This window comes from Ochotona curzoniae, unplaced genomic scaffold (assembly GCF_017591425.1).
Source record: "Ochotona curzoniae isolate NIBS_2020 unplaced genomic scaffold, NIBS_Ocur_1.0 scaffold_4683, whole genome shotgun sequence".
Classification (NCBI taxonomy): Eukaryota; Metazoa; Chordata; class Mammalia; order Lagomorpha; family Ochotonidae; genus Ochotona; species Ochotona curzoniae.
This window is the reverse complement of record NW_024467121.1, coordinates 6,329,847-6,352,980: the sequence shown is the minus strand read 5'-3', so window position 1 is coordinate 6,352,980 and position 23,134 is coordinate 6,329,847. Positions and strand designations below refer to the sequence as shown.

Below are 23,134 nucleotides of genomic sequence, written 5' to 3'. Positions count from 1 at the left end.
GGCGTTCTCTATCAGTAGCTAGCTTTGCTGCACAGCAGTTTTAGTTCAGTATAACCTCGTGTTTGGGTCTGCTTTCGTTGCCTGTGCCAATGTCCTGATATGTCACCCCTAAGTTTTCTTGGGGTATTTTCAGTTTCAGGTCATATTTATTAGGACTTTGGTCTGCTCTGAGCTGATTTTTATCTAGAGTGTGAGGTAAGCATTCAAGTTTCAGTCTTCTGTGTGGGGACACCCAGTTTCCCCCGCCCCCTGTACTGAGGCAAGTACTCCTACATGGGCCTTTTGTCACCTTTGCCAGCAGTCAGCTGGTGGCTGGTTGCAGAAGCAGGTTTTAGGCACAGTGGGTGCTGGCGACCGACTGCTTCCCGTCAGTGCACACACCAGGAGCCAGTGGCCCCGGCTGCAGGTAGCTGCATTCCTGCCGCACTGGGGAGGGCTGAGGCTCCTGGCTCTAGACCTGAAGTTTCAGACATGTGGGCAGTGAACTGGCAGCTGGGCTTGTCCTCTCATCTGGCTGTAGATATGTGGATTCTTCTTGGTGTTTCTATTTTGTTTCATCTATTTGTCTCTTTTTATTATTATTATTTTACTAGAAAGTTACGGGGGGAGAGGGGGGAGAGTGTGACAGTGAGAAATGTTCCAGCCATTGGTTCACTCCCAAAATGGCCACAGCAGTGAGTCCAGGAACCTCTTGCTCCAGTTCTCAGTCTCACTGGCGATGCTTCCAGCTTCTCGCCAATCCGCAGTTGCTGCGGGTTATCCGTACAGACTGAGTCATGTTGAGATGTAACTTTTTTATACCAAATTATCTTTAAGAGTTTTAATGACTTTGAATTTCATCAAATGCTTTCTTTGTATTTATAGAGATTATATCTATACATAAATACATTTATAAAATGTTAATATATAAAATATGCATTTTATATTTATCCTTTATCCTATTTATGTGATGTATTTTGGCAAGTACTTTAAGTCCAGAAATAATACTTTTTAGCATTCCTGTGGCCACCAAGGTCGCCTTGGGAGGGGCCGAGGCCCACACTGCTGTGGGCAGCTTGTTTGGAGAAGAACTTGTGGCTAGAGGCCACTGCAACTGATGTGAGCTGGCAACTACGTGCAGTAACTTGGGCCCAGTTGCCCACTTGGCACCAGGACAGGTCTGGCATCCCTGAGTTGGTACCAGCCCAGCATTAAGTTCCAGGACACAGTCCTGTGCTGGCTGGTGTGCTCTACTCTCCAGTGGCTGAAGTTTGGCTCTTTGGCCAAGGGCAAGGGAATTAGTCCTTTGGCTGCACCTGGGACTCACAGGGAGTGAGCCTGGCCTGTCAAGGCTGGCAGTGTTACAGGCCACAATGAACCTGCCCTACTATGCAGTGTCTGCGCAGTGCAGGGGCATTTCTTGGGTGCATTGCTGAGCACTGGCCTGAGGTCAGAGACCTCTGGCTTTGATCTAGCACTGGGCCTCACTGTGGCAAGCCTGGCACTGAGCTTGGAGGGAAAGCCCGCAGACCTCTTTCCCCACTGCCAGGAGGTCAGGGAGAATTCTCTGGACACGACTGTGTATTCCTCCAACTTCCCGCCCTTCCTTGCCTTTCTGGTTCAGGGCACGTGCTTGTCCCACCACGTAGCCATTCATCACGTGCCAGCCTAGAGCCACAGAGCAGAACTGGGAAGCTGGCAGCAAGAAGTTCCATGCACACCTGCCAGCCCCACAGCCTTGCTCCCAGGCAGAGTGAAGCTGAGAAGCAGGAGGAGCTGCAGGGCAGACAAGCAACTGAAGCTCCAGAAGTTACCAGAACTTTCTTGCCTCTCTGCAGGGATGCAGAGTCGTTTTCTGCTGAGGGCCATTTGGACATCAAAGCACATTCACAGGCCAGGTTTACCAACTCAGTAGTAGCCTGCTTTAGGCAAGCTGAATTCGAGTCTCCTCTGTGGTTACAAGAGTTGTGCTGCAGGAGTTGTCCAGATGATTTTGAATCTCCTATGTCAGGATGTTCCCCTCCCCTAGCGTAAACCTAGGAAAGCTGGGCTGCTTCTGCCCAGCTGAGCTCCACTCAAGCACTCATGCCCGTGATTACAGTGTAAGTTTCTGACCAGACTGAACAAAGCCACCCGAGTTGCAGCTAGAAGAGCTGCTCGGGCCTCTGTGGACCCTCTGGACCAAGGGGTCAGGAAAGGATGGGGCATTCCGGGGGAAGCCAGGGGGGCTTCCATCCTGGCTGCATGTTGGAGCTCCCAAGGGAGCTTTGATCACACTCCAGTTTCATTGGTCCTGGTACAGAATTCCTGCAGAGAATTCTAGTCTCCAGACTGCTGTACTAGTCAGCCCAACAGCACTCCACTAGGCCAAACAGTCTTGGAGACAAAATGTGCACACCTCATTTTGTTCAAAGAATCCAAAGTGTACAAATCGTTGAGCTGCAAAAAACACCTGTCTGTGCTTGCCCTGGGAGGAAACCGGAAGATCCAGAGAGAGTGATGCCAAAGGAATGGCAGTGGTGCCAAAAAGGTAAAATCTCATTACTCTGCATAAATGAGCCAAGTGGAAAACACTGGATGTGAATGTGTCTCTCACCTTTCAGATTAAAATAAGCATTTTCAATTTAGAAGAATATAAACACTAAATTATACTTCACTGTTAAAGGCAGCTTAACCCTGCACTAATACTGGCAAACACGGAGCACCCGCCCACAGGACTGGAGCCCGCTTCAGACACGAATCAGCACGGAGCCCTCTCCAGGACCAGGGCCTTCCCAGAGCAGCTGCTGTGCGGGCACACCCAGGGCCAGTAACAGGGGCACGCTGAGTAGCATCCCAGCACACCTGGGCTGCTTTCCAGGGCAGCCAGCAGGACAAGTGCAGGAGCCATCACAGCCACACCTAGATAGCCACACGAGCTGCTAAGACAGGACACAGCTTTCAGAAATGGAAAGTTGTACCGCCAAGTCATACTTGGCTCACAGTGATTACTTGGAGGATCTGAACACAAAGCATTTAGCGACAAACCCGTCCTGTGAGGGACTAGCATCCCTGGTCGTCCCAGGAGGAGTCTCGGCGCCCCGCGATGCAGGGAAGGCTGGGGTAACGTCTAGTGTGTCACAGGCAAGACCCCAAACCCAAAGATAGTTTGTATCTACAGGCATTCACTGAAAGCAAACAGCAGAAACTGAATCTTTACCAAGCATTCATACTGCTTGACGCGCTATCATTCCTGATGTCATATGGAATCTCCCTTTTATCTCTGTGTGGTTCTTTCCCTCCTCTTTGTTCTAGAGCAGTTTCCTGAGGTCTGCTTGCCCTGCGCGCTGCCCCACGCTGCACAGTGTCTACTCATGGCAGCTTGCTGACTGGGTGCTGCGCACACAGCCCAGGACTGCAGGCTCAGCTCACAGGTATGGCCATGACGGCGGCAACACCCACAGGCTCTCCAAACAAAAACAGCACAGACTTATAAACATTATTAAATTTTATTAACAAAACTTTGTACATTTTCTTTTGATACATGTGGAATTTTACATCTAGGTAAAATAACACCTTCAAAATTTACCATTTGTACAAATTGTTACAGAATAACAACCAGTGGGTTAAAGAAGTAAAATAAACCACACTGATTTTTTTTAAATTATCTACAAAAGATCTGACTTTGTTTAAAATTCCCCAGAACATATAAAAATAAATTAATTTTAATTTTCCATTAAATCTACCAATTAGAAATATTACAAATCAAAATATCAATGTTATCTTATGAATTTTTCACAATACAAAACAGATTCACAAAACTTTATTTACAGAAATGAGGTAAGAACTGTGCAATGTTTAACCAAGAGACATATTGCAGAATTAACATGTTCTTCCAGCTAAGCACACAGTGGAGGTCTAATTATAGCTGGGTCTTTTCCACTAATAATCCACACATTAAGAACAGTCCGATGATCACATCCCCAGTTGTTTAATTTACCCCTCTGCCATATCTCACAGCAAGAGCGTGGCTACCCAAAGTAGACAGGCTGTAATTTAGGTCTCACCTGTTCCAGGAAGGTAGTGGTGTGTTTGTGTTGGTTGGGTTGGTTGTTTTGTTGACTTGTTTAAATGGTCAGCAATGGGAAGAAGATTAAATGAAACAAATATATATTCTTACCAAGTCCATTCATTTTCTTGTGATTCATTAGTGGATAAATACCCAAGTACTGGTTTTGCCTGAGCTATCTACAGTGGCATAGAAAGTTTTCAGTGAAGGCGGAAGCCTGGGGAAGGCTGCTGGTGCTGCTTCCCGAGGACTCCCCGTAGCTCAGGCTCTGCTGTCTGGAGCCATCACAACAATGCAGGCACTTGTGAAGGCCAACCCCACAGCAGTGTCCAGAGTGGCCTCTCTTTCCGAAAGAAGTCTTCTGCTTTCATTGACCTCATTTCCCCCAGCAGCCTTAGAACTCAAGGACTTTTTAAAATCTGAATAGTCCTAACACTAAAGAAAAAGCACTTAGCAAAAGGAAATTGCCAGTAGCAGAAGCAGACAATACCATCCTAACTTGATTACCAAAATGGGCCAAATCCCATTAGAAGGAAATTGTTTAAACAAAGATTGCCAAGTACTAGTTGATGATCTATATTAAATATTTGCAATATTTAACCAATGAAACTCCAGAAGAAATTAATCCCTTGAAATTTGTTTTGAGATCTGACTCTGAGAGCAAGTATATTTTAATGTGAACAGAAGATCCTATTTCATATCCAGTCTGTAAAATGAAGTAGCTCGTAAACAGAACAAGTCTAGCTTTGTTGTTCACACTTCCAATTTAATGTAGCTGGTGCACATCTACTTTTGCTATAAAATTTTTTTGGGTGGAAAAACTCATTGCATATAAATTCATTGACAGAATTACTAAATTTTGTTTGAAAGATCAAAAGATGTGGGGTCAGGAAGTTCGGGAATTCCATGTTGGTGCAACAGAGCAATAAGAAAATTAAAGCCTTACAAGAACATGCTTGTAATCCTGTGTTGTGTGGTTAGTCTCTTGTTGAATTTCTTCATAGCTGTAATAAACAGACTGCAGCAGCAGCCAACGAAGTGTACCAGAACAGCAGGGGAGGTGATTTCTGGATGTTTTTCAAGTGTCAACTTTTCTCTTGAGCCACAGGCCCGGTTTTATCACTAAGTCGCTGCATTAAACAGAAAAATCAGAGGCATTAGTTGAATCAACTTGGGGTAAACATTTAGTATTTCTCAAGTGAAATTTTAACTGATAGATAAGATGTGCTGTATATGATGATTCCTTTTCTCAGCAAGTTGGCATGGCCACTTTTCCGCATAATATAAAGACATGAATTTACTAGTAGATGTTTTACAACATTAAACAGGGATTATGCAAACACAAATGAGGTGGTGTGTCCACTTAAGAGGCAGAACTTTTAAGAAATGAATGCAAAATTCATTGTAATTCACAGTTCCTCAGAAGCAGTAACACAGAATCCAGAATAATGACATTTTTTCTGGACTAAGAAAATCATAGGCTGTGATAGGACATTAACTATTTGTTTTTTTCAGCTTTAACTGTTGAGGCCCTCCTTAAAACTTAGCTGCAACATATTATTTCAAAAACTGAATTCACATTAAGCATTGGATCTAAAAAGGAAGGACCCACATTGTAGGTTACTCGGGCAGCATTACGCTCAAGCCCTGCTTTCCCGCTAGCTTGCAAATATGCCACTTTTTTACATTATTTTTTCCATGAAAAACAATTGATATTATACGATTAAAGAAAAATTATCCTACAGTTTTAACACAACAAAGAAACTAATGAACTAAAAAGGTGTCAAAGCACAAAAATATGTCTGGATCGATACAGAACTGGTGTCGTTCCCATGTCAGTAAAACTGGGGAGCAGTGACTAAGGACAACATTTCATATTTAGGAAGTTGGTGAAACAAGAGGACAAATGAAAAAGCATCCAAGAATTCATGCAAAGCAACCATCCTCTATTTCAAACCAATTCTTATTACAAAAAAAAAAAAACCCTGAAGTTTCTAAAGACTTAAAAGCACAATAAATAGAAAACTTTCAAAGTATTAGGAAATAGCAAACACTAACTTTTCTTTAACACTTTATTTGCCAAGTCTCCCAGCTTATTCTTCCCCTTCTTCCTTTTCCTGGTGTCCAGTCTCCACCCTCCATCCCAATAGCTTTCCTCTAACAGGTTTCTCTCCTGAACTGGAATTTTATACTCCATTAAAGTGGACCTAATTGAAGAGGGGAGAACTAATAAAAAGAAACAGCCTTAAAATGTGTGCTACTGCAGGTGTCATGCTGTTCCTGCGCCCATTTTTTAACTTTTACACTGATAGGGTAAGATGCTATCAGATGATTATTTAAAACTGAAATTCCATTACAAATGTTGACTGGTTTACTTTCTCTAAAAACAATCTGGTAGAATAATTGAGTTATTTCACTTAAAATGATGTTACAGATTGTTTTTAAAAGCACTTGGAAAAAAACATTCTGAAAATATATATACTGGTTCTATACACAGATTAACTAAAGCTTCTCAAAAATATCAACTATCATTTTCTCATGGAACCTGCTAACTAAATGTTTTCACTGTGAAAAGTGAACTTTAAAAAGGCCTTCAAATCTTCCATGCAAATGCTGACCGCTAGGGTTAGGGAATGTGGAAAAGTGGCGTTAAGTTCTTTGTGTTTATAATATCCAGCTGTTGGTAAAACTAGTAACAAGAATAACAGGTGATTAAAAAAGGGTGGAGAATGATCTAATCATTGATTCAATGATCAATCAATGAAATTCTTCTACAGAATAACCAGAGCATACTCACTGTGACTTTCTGACTTGGGTTCTCTCCATGAATGGTCAGAAATGGGTTGGTAGTGGCTGTGTGAAGTGGGGGCGCCTGAGTGCCTGCGAGAAGGTTGTTGATGGGAATCTGGGTTGGCGCAGGGATCTGCAGCTGTTGCAGTTCAGGCTGGTGGTGCTGCTGGTGATGATGTTGCATTAACTGATAGAGAAAGGCTTGATGCTGTTCCTTCGGCAAAAACAGGAGAAAGTTAAGGTTCCAATCACGGAAGTGAGCAGTCAGAAAAGCCAGTTCTATTTCTTTATTCCTTTAATATTAAATATGTCAATATAAGTTACAGTGTTACAATTAAGAATTTCATCTAGGAAAATGGGCTCCCTATCCACTGTATAATGTCAGGAAGCAGTTTGATTTCTAACAAGGCAAAGTATGAGAGGAGACATCTTTCCCAAAGAGGTTCTCTACAGTGCTCGGGAGAGCAACTGGCTGAGCCGCCCCGGACTGGAGCAGCTGGGTGAGTACTGCATCTGACCTGAGAACACGTGGCCTGGGGCAGACCCTCCCACCTATCCTATCCGCTCAGTCTTTAAAGTCCCCACTCGGGTAACACGAAGGATGCTTTCTTGGTAACCACCACTCACACCAAGCATACTGCATTGCATTCTACATAGACTTCTTAGGTGCTTATCATGGACCAGGCATTGTTCTAGCTGTTTGAGATTCTGTGAGTGGGAGGAGAGGTACAGAGTGAATAAGGAGACAGACAAAAATGTGACAATGTGATTATTGTGCTTGGAAGGTAATGGGAAGCTGGAATATGTGTGACAAACTGTTATAGTTAGGGTCGTCAGGCTGTAATTTGATTTCAAAAGGCAGACACAGAGGAAGAAAAAGACGCATCTATACAGTATGTCGCTCCACAGGTGCCTGCCACAGTTAGAGGTGGGCCTGAGCAATGTGGAGAGCTGAGAATTCCAGCCAGGAACCGAGCCAGGCAGCAGATACAAGTGTGTGTCTTCTGTTCCCTAAAGCACTAGGCCAGAGGGTTGCCTTCACTGGAGAGATGACCCACTGCTGATGGACTCAGCCTGGGGCGGCACGGGAGTCCAAGAGGGACTGGGTGGTGTTGGGCTTGAGGTGCTGAAAACACGGAGCTGCTGTCAGCTGGGGCCTGGAGGAAAATCAGCTGCTCACTTTTACATGGCATTCTCAGACATACATTTTGAGCTGTGTGGGTAGTTTCAGATAGAGGCCTGGCATAAATATCACAAATGGATGGCATTTAGAGATGAAGCTGAAGATCACTGAACCCCAAGGCACTCTGACAAGGCCAAAGACAATAGGGGGATTCAGGAGAGGGGTTCAGAATATGAACAGTTATTTCAGTGAGCGTGACCACAGGCATCCACCATCGGAGGGCGGCAGGAGTGTGGCTGTCAGATACAGAAGTGAACACGCTTCTGGAAGTATCCGCATTCGTTACTGGGCTGCCTGCTTCTCTGAAATTGTGCTCACATGTCTTGGGAGGCAACAGGTGATGGCCTCAGTACTGTGGGTGCCAGCCATGGGGACGCCCTGCCTGATGTAGTCTTCAGACTCTTTGCCTGGCCAAGCCCAGGCTTTGATGGGTATTTGTAGAGTGAACTAGCAGATGTAAGCTCTCTGTCCACATCTCAAACACAAAGTGAAAAAAACTTTATAAAGCTGTATACATGCCATAACATTTCTGCCTACATAAAATTTTATGTCTGTAAATGAACAAATCACGCAACGGCCTTGACTGAGGAGGGAAAAAACTGTTTAAACCCCTTTAGCTTTCATAGTCTCAGAATAATGTGTTCTGGAAATTCCTTCATTAACCATGTCTGAAAAATGAGTCATCTACATTGTTATCTTTAGAGTAAAATTATAATTAATGGGAAGAAGCCCAAGTAAGCTTAGTTTTAATATTTTATGTTAAAATGAGGCACAGGGCAGGCATGTGGCGCAGCACATCAAGATTTCCCTTGCAATGCTGGCCTCCCGTATCTCAGCGCGAAGTTGAGTCCTGGCTGCTCCACTTTCAGGGTGGCTCCCTGCTAGTGAGTTAAGAGGGGAGGATGCCCGGAGTGTTGAGGCCCCAGCTGACAGCATGGAAGACCCGGCTGGAGCTCTGGGCTCCCCGCGTCAGCCAGGCCCAGCTATAGACATGGGGCCATTTGGGGAGTGAGCCTAAGACTTCTGTCCCTCCTCTCCACTCTGCCTTTCAAATAAATCAGTTTCTCCTAAATAAATAAATAAATGAGGCAAGGGGTAAGAAAACAGATCACATTTTAATGTATTCAGAATTTATACACAATCTGTTTTTAGACCACTCTAAGAACAGTGACAGAATGATCCAGAATCAAAACAAGTTATTTCAATTTTTTCACTAAAGAAAGCACATAAATTAACTTTACAAAGAAATTATAAATAACGGAAGACCCCTTTTCACAGTGCATTCTCCGAACAGTCTAGCTGAAGCGTGCCAGGGCCAGGGAGCAGGAGGAAAGCTGCCCCCAGGTCCAGGTGCTGCCACTGTTTATGACAGCACTGCCCGCGCGTCCACCATACGTGCACGCTCTCCCCTCTCACCCCATCTGCATCACTCACTCTTTTGATACTTAAACAGTAGACATTAAGCGCTATTTCTGCAACCCTGTCACCAAACCATCTCTAGCTAGCAGCTCTGTCTGACGTGCAGGTGAAATGCTGGTATCTCGGCTTCCTTCTTAAGAATTTCCTCTTTCCTGTACCAGAACAGTTCTCTTCAACACACAAAATCAATCTACAATGTACCATACGCTGCTCTTGTCTTCAGCTGCCATTTCTCTGCTTCATAGAATCAAATGTCTTAGTGATATTTTACCTTCCCTTCTAATTTTCTTTGAACCACTTAATGAAGGCTTTTACTGCAATTACAAAGAAACTGCCTCTTCCACTAAAAGTATTTGACCCCTCATCCTTTGCTGCAGATACACTTCCACCTGGCCACCTCCCTCCATTCTCCCTCATCATTCACTCAGCACTTCTCACAGTCACTAGCTCCTCATTTCCCAGGGGGCGCAGGGCTGTCCTCATATGTGGGAGATCACATTCGCTCTCAGCATTCTCTACACAGGGATGACCTCAGCTCGTAACTCCTAACCGCACCCTGCCTGGGTCCCCCGGCTCATACCAACGCCTGATGGGTTCACTTGCACATCTAAACAGAACTCTCAAATATCTACATATAATTCTCCAAGTTATCAAGAGAAGTTACGGGACTTTAACATATGCCACTTTCTAATTTTGGTACATTTGAAAGTTTCCCTAACAGAAAGATTAGTAATAACTCAAAAAAAAATGGCTTTCCATCACACTGAGAATCTGAACCACCTGCCTTCTGGGCACACACCATGCCCGGGCCTTCCCAACTCCTACCTGCTCCTCGCATGCACTTCCTCTTGTCTCTCCCCCAAGTCAAAAAGGCACACTCCTTCAGGTTTTATTCAGGTCTGTGCTCCAAAGTCAACTTCTCAAACTGGACTAGCCCTTCCAAAATGGCACCCACCTTGCCATTCTTTACCCCCTCATCCTGCTTTCGCTTGCTTTTTTGACATTCTTCACTGCCAAAAAGCATGTGTGTGTTGTCCATCTGCCCTATCACAATGAAGTGCAGATTTATGTCTTTCACCACTGCGTTCACCCAAGCCTACCACAGCAGTGCCATAAATATGTTCTGTTTTAAATTAATGAGTAAATGTGACATCACCACAGGTATCACCAACTACACCAAAAGCAAGAAAAACTTCCTGGATAAAGGCATTCAGTAATGTGCTTTCACAAAAAGTAGTCTATACCTATATATTTAACTTATGTTCTAGTTTAGAATTCTTGCTCCTAATAAAAGTCAAATATTATCAAAAGGAAGAACTTACTGGTGTAAGCTGTTGAGAATTTAATAACTGCTGAAATTGCTGTTGATGAATAAGTATTTGTCTTTGCTGGTCAGAAAGTAATCCTAGTCCTGAGGCACTGAAAAATGATAATATACCTCTAATATAAATGAAAGACAACTTTTCAATCTGATCTTTAATAAATTAACAAATGTTTAATCATAAGCTTTTAAAAAAACAATTACATACAATTCGTTTCTCCTATATACATGTTAGCAACTAACTAGAAAAAATCACATTAAGGGTTGATTATGTACAAAATATGTACTGTCATTTTAAATAGAAATGTATGTTATAAAAAGCATATATAATTATGTTTATTCAAGGGTAACTGAGCTCATACTAAGTAATACATATTTAAAACAGAATGCATACTACTAATTGATCTGACCTCATCCTTTTAGAAGCCACGAAAATTAAGCACCAATAAAGAGAGTGCCAGAAGAAAGAGTTTAATAGTACCCATGCAGGTCCATTTAAAAATTACTCCCCAATTGTGTATTTGATAACATGACCTCAGCCCTCCTATTTTGAATGTCCAAATGAAAGTTCAGGACAGTGAAACCAAAGTTTCACTTCCTAGAAGGTCAAGATAGAGGACCTTCATCCTCTACCAAAACACTTGATTAGAAACTTAACAAAATACATAACTGAATTTGAAACCAATCTTTATCTGTATCTACGCTACTGTATTATTTTTTTCTCAGAATTTATGCTGACAGGAATATAATACATAAAAGAAAAATTAACATCACAGATCAAGACTAAACTTAGCAAAGAATATATTTAATATTTCGCTAAAGTGATTTAATTTTGTATGAATTCAAGCTGACTTTGGATGCTATACACCCAATTTAGAAGTTTTGTTGAGCTTGATTTTCTTAGAGTGCATCTACAGGTAACATTAAAAATCTCGATCTAACAAGACCAGTGCTCGCTGGGAAACATATTAGAGTAAGTTTCTTACCTGTTAGTCAGTGTAGCTGGCATTGGATGTGTTGCATTAGGTGGTACAGTTGTGTGTGTGAGAGGGGCTGGGTTCTGGGATATCGTGACAGGGGTTGGAATGACCCCATTTAAAGCTCCCACAATGCCATTGATTGCCAGTTGGTTTCCTGGCAAAGCTCCAATTATTCCACCCACTGCAGACACAGCAGGAAGGCTAGATGTCACAGTCTGCATCCCACCGGCCAGCGCGCCCACTGCCACACCATTGACCTGCTGGACTCCACTGACTCCTGAGCCTGGCTGAGCTGGACTCTGCCCAGCAGGAGGCGGGGTTGAAAGAGCTGATGAACTGCTGGTGCTTTGCCCACTGGAGGTTAAGTCCTGATGCAAGAAAAAACACAAATTGTAAAGAACATTGCAAAACTTTAACCATTTGCTGTAACTGTTCACAAATAAAACAAATGAAAAATTGTTACGTAAAAATTACCTGATTTAAAACAGGAAGAGAATTATCAGGTAAAAAGCTGTTTCCTATATGAGGGCTCTTACTGCTGTTCAAAGAGTCAGTAGTAGGGGCTAGAATAATAAAATACAAAAAAAAATCTGTTTATCATGTTAAATTGTAATAGGTATAAGATTAAAGGCTTATGTAAAAGCTTATTAAGTGTGTATTAAAGACATTGTTAATATTATGTTTAGCCAAAACCAGTTTGAACAATATTTTATCTTTTAGTTAATGAGGTTATTACATATTTGAATCAATTTAAATAATTATATTAGGTACTAAATAAGGCAGAAGAAATTCAGGTTTGACCACTAAATATGATTCTTTATACCCTTAAAAATAAACTATCAGAGCTGGCATTGTGGCATAGCAGGTAAAGCCGCCACCACCACCTGTAACATCGTCATCCCATATGGGCGCCAGTTCGTGTCCCAGTTGTTCCACTTCCCATCCAGCTCCCTGCTAATGTGCCTGGGCAAGCAGCAGGCAGATGGCCCAAGGCCTTAGGTGCCTACACCCACATGGAAGACCCAAGAAGCAGGCCCACCTCTGGCCCTTGTAACCATGTGGGGAATGAACTGCAGATGGAAGACTCTCGCTCCAGCTTTCAAATAAAGAAAATACACTTCTAAATAAATAAATAATCATTTCTTTTCTACAGGTTCATGTAACAGGTTACTAGTAACTGGTTCATGACCAGTAGGTTACTAGTCAATTTTTGCACGAATATCATTGCTTTATATACAAATTAAACCTTATGCTCACCAGTCTGTGCTGAGAATGCATGAATTTGATGAGACGGACTAGGGTTTGTTGTAATTGTTGGAAAAGGCACTGAAAGCTGTGCATTTAGTAACTGGAGACGCTCCTTTTTGGCAGTCAAGTTTTTAATTTGCTCCTCTAATCTTCGATTTTCAACTTGTAGTTGGTGTAATGATTTCAACATTCCTAAAACTAGCAAACATTTGGATGGTTTTCAACAAAGTCCACACACTAAGCATTTTAAGGATGCAGTATAAAAATAAAATTCTCTAAAATATACTAAATGATTACAGTTGATTCCTGAATATATGTATATAAACAAATTTTCTTCTTTAGTATGCATATGACAAATATGTTTTATTAATAAGATTTAAAACAGAAGGGGATTATTAATGACAATACAAAAGGCTTATTTTGAAATCTGAAATGCCATGATTTTATTCATTAAAGTCCTGTTTACAATGGGAAAGGATCACACTGACACCCTTTTCCACAACCAAGAGCGCACGTTCTGCTTGTTGCTCACTTAGCAATGAGCATGCCCTCAGATCCCATTTCAGCTGCTGTTGGTGTGCAGGCTGCCCAGCAGGGAGCGCTGTGTGTGCACCCGTGCCTCTGTCAACAGGCTTGCTGTCCGATCCCATCTCTTCAAACACTGAATTCCTTTTACTCGGATCTCCCAACTGGCAACACGGAGTGCGGCTGTTAGGCCACAGTGATGGACACGCTAGAAATTCTATGTATTAAAAAGTTATATTTGTTTAAGATGACCTCAGGGCCTTCAAAAGACAAAACTCTACTGGTACTGACACATATGGTCATTTCCCAAGGATTTAACTTTGATCCCTCCTCAGGATCCCACAAAGAAGCCCTTAGTGCATCCAAATGAGATGTAATAGGACAGCTAAACCTGTCCTCAAGCAATCACGTTTAAAGGATTAGCCTGGCATGAATTTCCTCAAAATTAGCATTTTGGGGGGGGGGTCAGAGAACCATTCATAAAAATATCTATTTATGGCACTTAGGCCACTTAAACAATAAGCAAAATTGTTTATTTTAATAAAATAAAGAAGCAATAGTTTGTATTTAAATCAATGAAAACAATATTTTTCTTCTCCCCAAAACATTCTTCCTTAACCAAACTACAGGCCACCTCTGCAGCTAACCAACACCTGTTAACTCTTTTAGGCACTAATCAGGCAAAGCTCTAATAGTTAAAACTGTAAACATTAAAAGCATATGTATAAACCTTATATCACACAACTTAACAAATATGATAAATTATATATATAACTTTATATATAAATTCAGTAATTATTTTTCTCCTCCAAATTGTAAAATGTAAGAAACTGGCTACACCTGATTATATGCAAATATAGAAAAATTTTCCAGAGGTTTTCCTTCCATTGAACTAAGAAAAGCCTGAGCTCCTGTTCGTCCGCCCAGCTTTATCAGACAAGAGCGTGACTACTTACTGTCACTAGGAGTCCCCTGCTCCAGCAGGAACTGCTGCCCTTCACTCCACTGCCTCTCCAGAAGCTGCTCTATGCTCGCTGCGACTGGAGGCAGATTTTCTAAACTGCTGCTGCCTGGTTGGTCATAGCGAAGCTGTAAGCTGCTGCCAGGCGATCTGTTGGAAATCAAGGAAGAGAATGCTTTCAGCCGAGGGCATCCGGGCTTCCTCCCTGTGCTGACCCCTTTTCCTGTACAGGTTCCTAACACCAGACTGCCTATGCCATAAGTCTGGAGTTCCTGGATTGATAAAACCATAATCTACCCTAAAATTGAGTAATTATCATTCTTCCTCCCCCAAATTGTAAAATCAAGGAATAGCTGACCATATTAGATAATTAGAAACCACTAGAAAATATAAACATGCCACCAATAATCTCAGAAATGGCCTGTAAAGGAAATTCAATGTGGTATGGCTTTATAAGGCAAAATGGAAAAGACCAGGGTAGAAAGACGAGCCAGCAGATAGAGTCGCACTCACCTGCCTTACAACAGAGCGTATCAGCACAGTACAAGCAGCTACAAAACTACGCAATCTGGCTTTATGATCAACAACATCCCCACAGAAGTAGGTGTTTGGACGCCTGCACTTCACTCAGAGCCTGGGCTGGGCTCCTAGCTGAGGCTGCCGATTCTACCTTCCTGCTGATGCACAACAGCTACGCTCCAGTAACTGGATTCCTGCCATCAACAGCGAGAACTGGCCTGAGTCCCTGGCTCCTGGCCTCGGCCTGCCACCAGCTGTTGCATCTGGGGAGTGAGTGACCCATGGGACTGACACTCTGTCAGGAAGCCTTCTATGCATCTGTGTGTGTGTGTCCACAAAAAATAAATAATAAATCAACTAGAAGCTTGTGTATGTGACTACTTCACAAAACTAATCTTTTAAAAACTAAAAGCTTGCCAGTTCAGCTTTAAAAGCCAAATACAATCCAGTAAATTGTTTTCAAGCTTTTGTCAGAAATTTGAAATCACTTATCTGCAAGATTTTTTCATAAGAAACATTGTCAAAAGCAATTTTTACTGCACTCTTTTTTTCCATTTTATTTATTTTTATAGGAAAGGCAGATTGACAGAGAGGAAGATGTTTCATCTGCTGGTTCACTCTGCATGCGGCCGCAACGGCCGATCTGAAGCCAGCAGCCTCTTCCGGGCCTCCCACGCGGGTGCAGGGTCCCAAGGCTTTGGGCTGTCCTCGACTGCTTTCCCAGGCCACAAGCAGGGAGCTGGAAGGGAAGTGGGGCCGGCGGGAATAGAACTGGTGCCCATATGGGATCCTGGCACATGCAAGGTGAGGCCTTTCACTGCTAGGCTACAGCACAGGGGCCTTTACTTGAGGCCTCCCCTCGAGCAGGGTGCCTGGCACAGCTCACTCACCTCCTCTACAAAAGCTCTGAAGGTAAGAAAACAGACGGAGCTTTTTCTCCCATGTGTAAACACCGTGTGCTACATGAAGTTGACTGTCCCTCCTGAAGTAATATGTTACGCCTGTACACGTCACGCTTTCACATTTTAGAGTGATTTTGAAAGGGCAACACAAGAGTTGGAAATATACGCTAAAAATACCACTGAGCCACTTATGTAGTAAGATCTGTTTAAACAAAAAAAGAAAACACACTAGACAAAGGAAAACTAAAAATTCTGAGTAATTTCTGGAAAACTTTAGTGATATTTTCAGTTCAAAAAGGACACAAAGTTGCGGCCCCTCCACAAAACACTATGAACAAAAAGTTCAGTAAATTTCGTTTTTGGGAAAAAAAGAATGATATGATAGACATACCACAATATAAAGCCAGAAGCCAGTCGGATAACTCTATCACTGTGTGCATCAGGATGCTGGTTTTAAACAGGGATGTTTAATATCCTGTAGTATTCAATCAGCAAAAATACTACTTTTAATTTACTCAGGAATTATCAAGGCAGACACCAGGAGAAGTACCATTATGAAACAGAAAGATCCGAGATCAATGCATGAACCTGTACCATGACAACGAGGATGTCCCTTCACCGACATTCCACCAAATAGATCAGTAAAACAGCAATACTGTTGTTGGGTTTTTCATCATCTAAAAATGTTTAATTTTTAATAGACATTCCTCTACACTTGAAAAAAAGACCACGGAAAGACTCTTTCATCTTGCTCTCTACCCTCGCCCAGTCTAATGCTGCGCCGAGTTTGTAAAATTATGGAACAAAGGAAAAACAAACCAGAAAGTGTGTAAATTGAAAACAATGGAATAACAAAGGTAGCCATCACTGAAGCTGCACTGTCTTCTATACCACTATCAGTTTGATAATTTCACATTTCTTAATTCATAAACGGTACCTGAATGCTGCCCTGTAGAATTTAACACAGTTTTACAAGCCATATAATACCTTTGCTATACTTTGATTCAAACACTATAAGAACTAGGTGGTGAGACTGGCCAGACAAGCTTTGTTTATGGAAACAGGAACTAGAGAATATGGAGTTAAAAACATCGCTCAGAGCAGAACTAAACCTAGAACCCAAAGTTCAAAGCTGTTTGCAGCTTTAAGAGATTTTAAGAGGGTTCTGTGTACTAAATCAATTACTTGAATCAAGGAGTTAATAGTATCAGCAGCTAAATATATAGAATTTGAATTGACTGGAAGCATAAGAAAAAGGTACTTCTTTTAGGTTGAAAATCTAAGCATGTGTTTAAATTAATACCCAAATTAACTGGAGAATCATTTTTCTTGGCTGTCTTCTTATCTGCAGAATGCTTTTACAACCTCAGAAATGTACACTCTACTGATAGCAGATAACAAGGTTTCCAAATCTCCAAACCTTTCCTTTGCCCGTACTCAGCAGAGTAAACAGCACTTACCGTGGGGAGAGACTTCCTCGGGGTGAGCTTCCTCTGCCGACCAGGCCGCGGCTATTGTCTCCAAGATCTGGATCTGCAGTGTAAATATTTCAGAGCTGATAAAGTGACATTCTCACCAGATCAGCAGTTTTAAGCTCTGGCCCTGATTCCTACTAACACACACACTCACCCTTTCCTACTCTCTGCAGTTCCTATGAAAGTAGAAAACGGAGCATGTTGCTAGTTTAGAACTGCTGAACTGTGGCGTGTAAGGCGTTGTCCCTACACGTTTTTGTGGGCGTAGAAGGCCATGGATTATGTTCTGCTCTTTCATTCCTTTCAATTTTACAGCACAGAAGCGTGGTTTGCATTTGCAGTACCCTCCCCTCAGCCACTTTTAATTTCTACGGTTAAAGTAATGAATCACAGCTGTGGACAGCTCATCTGTATGCTTATCACAGCAAATCCTTATGCTTTGTATTTTTAACACTTTGCATCCCAAAGCAAGTTATAAAGTGTATTTAGAGAGAGCTGCCCAGGAGAAGCGATCTCTTACATAGATCCTCACACCAAGAATTTCCAAGCCAACAAAAAAGAGGACACTACAGAATTCTGTATGTAAAAGGAAACTGTTTAAATTCTCCAATACATTCCTTATCAAATACCAGATATCTCTCCTTGAAAGTAACTTGTATTTTCCAGCAGTTAGTTCCTCCTTCACCCTCTCTGGCCTCTGACAAGGCTGTGGCCCCTTACTCTGAGGCAGGTAACCTCTGACCCTTAAAGGGTAAAGACATGACTGATCCATTCTTGGTGAACTGCTAAACCCATTCCCTTCCCCCAAACAGGCATGACTGCTTGGACATGTCAACAAATCCTTAAGGATGGAATGAAACAAAGCAAATCCAGTGGCTCATTAAAACAGTACAAGAGGCAAATGCTGCAAAATGTCAACTGGTAAAATTTTACAGGATTACTAAACACTGTAGAAATTCTCTAACAGGATTTTTGAAAAAGAAAAAAAAAACAACAAGTTTGTGTAATGCAATTTCATGAATTATGCAAATAAAGGTTTAGGCTATTCACAGCAGAGCCCAGTGTTCAGTTACTCTCTGTGCAGGGAGCTGAGAAGTGAGCTCGCAAGCCACCGCCTCAGGAGCCTGGCTGTGTCCCTGCTGCCCCAGGCCCTGCCTCAGCACTGCCACTTCAGACAGACACAGCGTACCACTCGCTTCCCACTGGCATTCTTCAGCTTAAGAAAAAAGACACAATTCTCAGTTAACCACAAATAAAATAGGTTAGGAAGAGGATGGGTGAGGCAATTACACTGGGCAGAATACAATTTTAGAGTCGAGTAATTCTTGGGAACTTACCTGTTTGACTATTTTCAGACTGAGCTATAAGAGCTGCCATGGATGAAGTTGTACTTAATCTACTGCCATACATATGAGATGGTGCCTGACTGAGAGAGGCTCCAGTCAGAGGATTTGCCTGAATGGAAAGAATTGTAAGTTAAAATATCTGAATATCTAATGTATTTAGTAATTATCTATAAAAAAGTAATTTTTATTCTTACTTGTTTAGCAACTGAACATGCCAAATTTTGAAAAAAATTGTATCACTACAAACTAAAGAAGAAAAAATGCCACACTGAAAGTCAAGTATTCTTGCTTTTAATTCTTAAAGTAGCTGTTGATACTGAAGCCTAGAGGCCATGTGGACACACAACTAAGTACTTAATCTTATTAAACCATTTATAAATAAAATAAGGCAGGGAGACAACAGATTATTAACAAAATATCATAATCTCTTGTATCCCAAGGTAGTTAAGGAAGTCAAAAGATCCAACTTCTACTCGTATGTTAACTCTATGGAGCCATCTTCCCACTGCTCAACTATGTCATTAGTAAAACCTGCACACTATTTTGTTACTTCCTATTTTGGTAGAGTTGGAAGCCTGCTGCTTTTTCTGTTTTGTTTTGTTTTGATTTTAAAAGAAAGCAAACAGGCATCACAAGTATGTTTTCTATACAATGCACGGCTCAACGAATCACGGCTTTGCCCTGACCCCATATAAGGCACTGTCGTCTTGGCAGAAGGCCAGCTCAACTAACTGAAGAGCTGGTCCAAAGTTTGTAATTCATTCATGTTGCTAACCACAATTCTGAAGGCCTCTCCTGGGAGCTGTGCCAAACAAGGGAAAATGAACCCTTAAACAGATGAAGCTAAAGAGGCTGGCCAAAGTATTGCATAATCCAATGTAATAAAAATGCCTTCTTTGATCTGCACTCTCTCTCCCACTTTCCAAGAATATTATAACCTTCAAATATGGCATTTTGGAGCAAATCTCCCATATACAAAGTACTGTTACTCACTGGCCCGAAAGAATTTTCAGACTTAATAGAACCACAAATTTCAAAGCAGATGTCTTTTTCATGAATGAAATCAAGCACAAGCTTTATCAAATAAAATCACTGCGTATTATTTCAGAAGTAAAATAAAATCTAGGAAACAATTACAAAGAACCAAAGCACTTCTACTATCAAGCTGAGTAACAGTGGGACAAAAGATGTGGTACACTGTGACAGGGAGAACTGTCACAAGAGACAAAGATACAGTACTTGGAACAAGTAGATATCATAGAGAATCATATCCTGAAATTATATCTCTTTTTTTAAGACTTATTTTTATTTGAAAGCCAGATATACAGAGAGGAATATCTTCCATCCATTGATTTACTCCCCAAGCGACCACAACAGCCGCAGCTGCGCCGATCCGAAGCCAGGAGCCCAGAGCTCTTCCAGGTCTCCCACTCAGGTGCAGGGTCCCAAGGCTTTGGGCTGTTCTAGACTGCTTTCCCAGGCCACAAGCAGGAAGTTGGATGGGAAGTGGGGCTGGTGGAATTACAACCAGAACCCATATGAGATCCCAGCGTATACAAGGTGAAGACTTCAGCTGCTAGGCTGTTGTGCCGGGCCCCTGACATTACATCTTGACCTTTATCCAACTTACTAACCATGAAAAATATACTTTTGCAGTTCACAGAAATAATCTGCAAGATGCAGAATCCTCTCCTTGCTTTTCAATGTTTAAGAGTATACTTCAAGGTTCACATTATAATGGTGAAAATCCAATGTGCCAATTTCTGGTTTCACTTTTCCTATTACAGGTACACATTCAAAGTCAATACATTTGTCCCACAAAGTCCTACTTAGCAATCAAGTAGCCTTCAGTAGTAAAAAGTCATTAATTTCCACCTAAAGATCAACCACACGTAAGACACTTAGGATGCAGTCAGAGAGGACCATGTAAAACACAATCCCTAAATGACTAAGATACAGATTTTTTTTCACGTCTCCTGAACTGAACTGGCAATCTTAGCTGCTCATAAATAGCTTAGAACAAAAAAAAAAAATACAAAAACCAACTCAGAAAAAACAGATGTCACCAGTTTCATGTGTTAAGGTCTCAGGTATCTCAAACTGAAAAATGAGAGCCAAAATAACTCCTATTGTAGACACAACTTTGATCAACTAAGCATATATAACCCAGAAGTAGAAACAAGGAAAAAACATAAGCTCTTGAGAAAGTTCGTTGGTCAAATAATAGCTGACACTTAGAAAGGAGAGAGGAATATGAGTGAGCGTGAGGATCCTGCAGGCCGTGTGGGCAGGAGGACCAGGCCGTCCCCCGAACAGGCAGCCCTAGATGCCTTAGCACCTGCAAAGCAGCCCAGCTTGTTAGCTGCTGGCTCCCCATCCTCATCCAGTCACCAGTGTTGTAAAACAGACTGACACCGCAGCACCTGCAAACCTTTTCAATATCAATCACTGGGCAACAGATAAGAATCAAACTGTCCGACTCAGCAGAAACACACTTTTTGTAGAAGGATTCCTTCTGCCAGGGACTTCATATTAATCCGTCTATCGGCTTCAAATTTCAGAGCGCACAAAGTTTTTCTGATCAAGTCTTCACACCATCCTATTGTCCTATCAACCCTTGGGCTAGTAAAGATCAAAGCAGAAAGCACTACAACATCATAACTGATTTGCATAATGACCATGAACAGACAGAAAATTTTTTAAATTTTAGCATATCACAAAACAGGAAATTTTTACTAAACTAAAATTAGAATATTACCTTGAATGACTGATTTCCCAAGCTACTGAAATAGCTTTTTAAAAATCTGATATTTATGTTTTAAAAATTTTCATTTCTACAATACAGAGTTCAAGTAAGTTATTAGTTTTATTAGAGTTGTTTTGGAATTAAAACCATCTAAGGCACTCAATTCATGGGTAACTCAGGGCCAGGACTGTGGCACAGTATGTTAAGCTGTCGCCTACAATGTCCTCATCCCACATGGGCATATGTTGAGTCCTGGCTGCTTCACACTCCACGCAGCTCCCAGCTGATGTGCCTGGAAGAAGCAGGGGAAGCTGCTCCAATTACGTGGGTATTGACCACACAATGAGACCGGGATGGAGTTCCAGATTCCTCTGTGGCCACTGGGGCAGTGAACTGGCAAATGGAAAGCATGTATCTTTGTTTCTCCTTTTCTCTCTGTAACTATACCTTTCAAGTAAATAAGAAATTCATAAAATAAATAAACTGGGTAGCATGTTACCAATGACTTTACAAATGTCACATGCACTGCTAGGGCATATGTGGAATTGGTTAATGCTGGAACCTAGAAGAACCTCTCTATTGATGTCTCCAGGCCAAAAAAAAAAATCCTCCCACATTTTAAATTTTGAAGTTTATTGACAATCATATAGACACAGAGGCCATCATTTTTTAAACTCATAAGTCTTTGTTATTAATAATTGAAAACACTATGATACAGGAGGAAGGAGAAAAAGTCCATGTTAATAAAATAGTTAATTTAGATAATGGGCTCTGAAAGCATTTATGGAACCTTCCTACATACATGCTTCCCTACAGGATACTGTTCCTGTGATATGGGATTTTAGAAAGTAGACTGAAAATAAATGACTAACATGTCAAAAGCGCACTTCAGAAAGTATGATGTAAACACTGGAAAATCTCTTTGGAGGGAAGTACCTGTATTTCCTGACATTTCAGTGTAATTCTGCTCAGGTAAGGAAATTGGCTTTTTTGGACAGATACTCTTGGATCTACACTGGTATTAAAATAACAGGACTGCTGACACTAGAGACAAAGCGAAAGATATTCATGATCTATAAATTCTTATAATACAATTGCAGTCTTAATAAGCATCAGAAATATTATTTCAAGAAAGTAAGTTATTCCTGACATAATAATTTTCTCTTTTAACCTGTAATATATGGTCTTTCTTAAAGAAGCCCCTTACCAAGATAAATAACCCAAAGGAAACAACTCCCCTTCAAGATGTTATGACATTTACTCCAACGCTCTAGCACAAGACCAAGAGAAGTGTTACTTTATATGTGCACGCAAGACTAGTATGTCAAAAATAGGTTAAATGATTACAAAGGTATATAAACTAAATCATAATCAAAGAAAATGTTTACATGTCCCCATTAAAGAATACCTTATTTAGAAGTTCAGAATATAGAAAAAAATGCAACAGATCCAACAAGCTAGTTCTTAAGAAATCTGACTTGCCACAGTAAACATGAACAAGATGAAATTATTTTATTGCCAGAATTTTTCTCCTACTAACATTCATGTAACTTTTACATTTCAAATGTATACTTATGATCAAGAGATATTTTTAAAGAGCTCAAGTTGTAAAATAGCTGCTTGAACAAATTCCTAGGCACTTGGCTCCTTCCAAATGAGTCAGCTGTGTGTAAAGACAGTTAAGCTAAGATT

At 41.3% G+C, this 23,134-nt stretch overlaps 1 protein-coding gene across 5 annotated transcripts in view; it reads right to left on the bottom strand.

The window, feature by feature from the left end:
• Positions 1–3,457: 3,457 nt before the first annotated feature.
• MLLT10 (MLLT10 histone lysine methyltransferase DOT1L cofactor) overlaps positions 3,458–23,134 on the bottom strand; it is a 163,325-nt gene continuing 143,648 nt past the window's right edge. For all 5 annotated transcript variants that reach the window (XM_040967959.1, XM_040967958.1, XM_040967960.1 and 2 more), the window contains 9 exons: positions 18,688–18,805; positions 17,336–17,408; positions 14,450–14,604; positions 12,978–13,166; positions 12,195–12,283; positions 11,727–12,088; positions 10,742–10,838; positions 6,825–7,031; positions 3,458–5,157 (listed from right to left, as the gene is read on the bottom strand). In XM_040967959.1, coding sequence (XP_040823893.1) covers positions 5,113–5,157; positions 6,825–7,031; positions 10,742–10,838; positions 11,727–12,088; positions 12,195–12,283; positions 12,978–13,166; positions 14,450–14,604; positions 17,336–17,408; positions 18,688–18,805 — 1,335 coding nt within the window. In that variant the 3' untranslated portion in view covers positions 3,458–5,112. The remainder of the gene's footprint in view (positions 5,158–6,824; positions 7,032–10,741; positions 10,839–11,726; positions 12,089–12,194; positions 12,284–12,977; positions 13,167–14,449; positions 14,605–17,335; positions 17,409–18,687; positions 18,806–23,134) is intronic.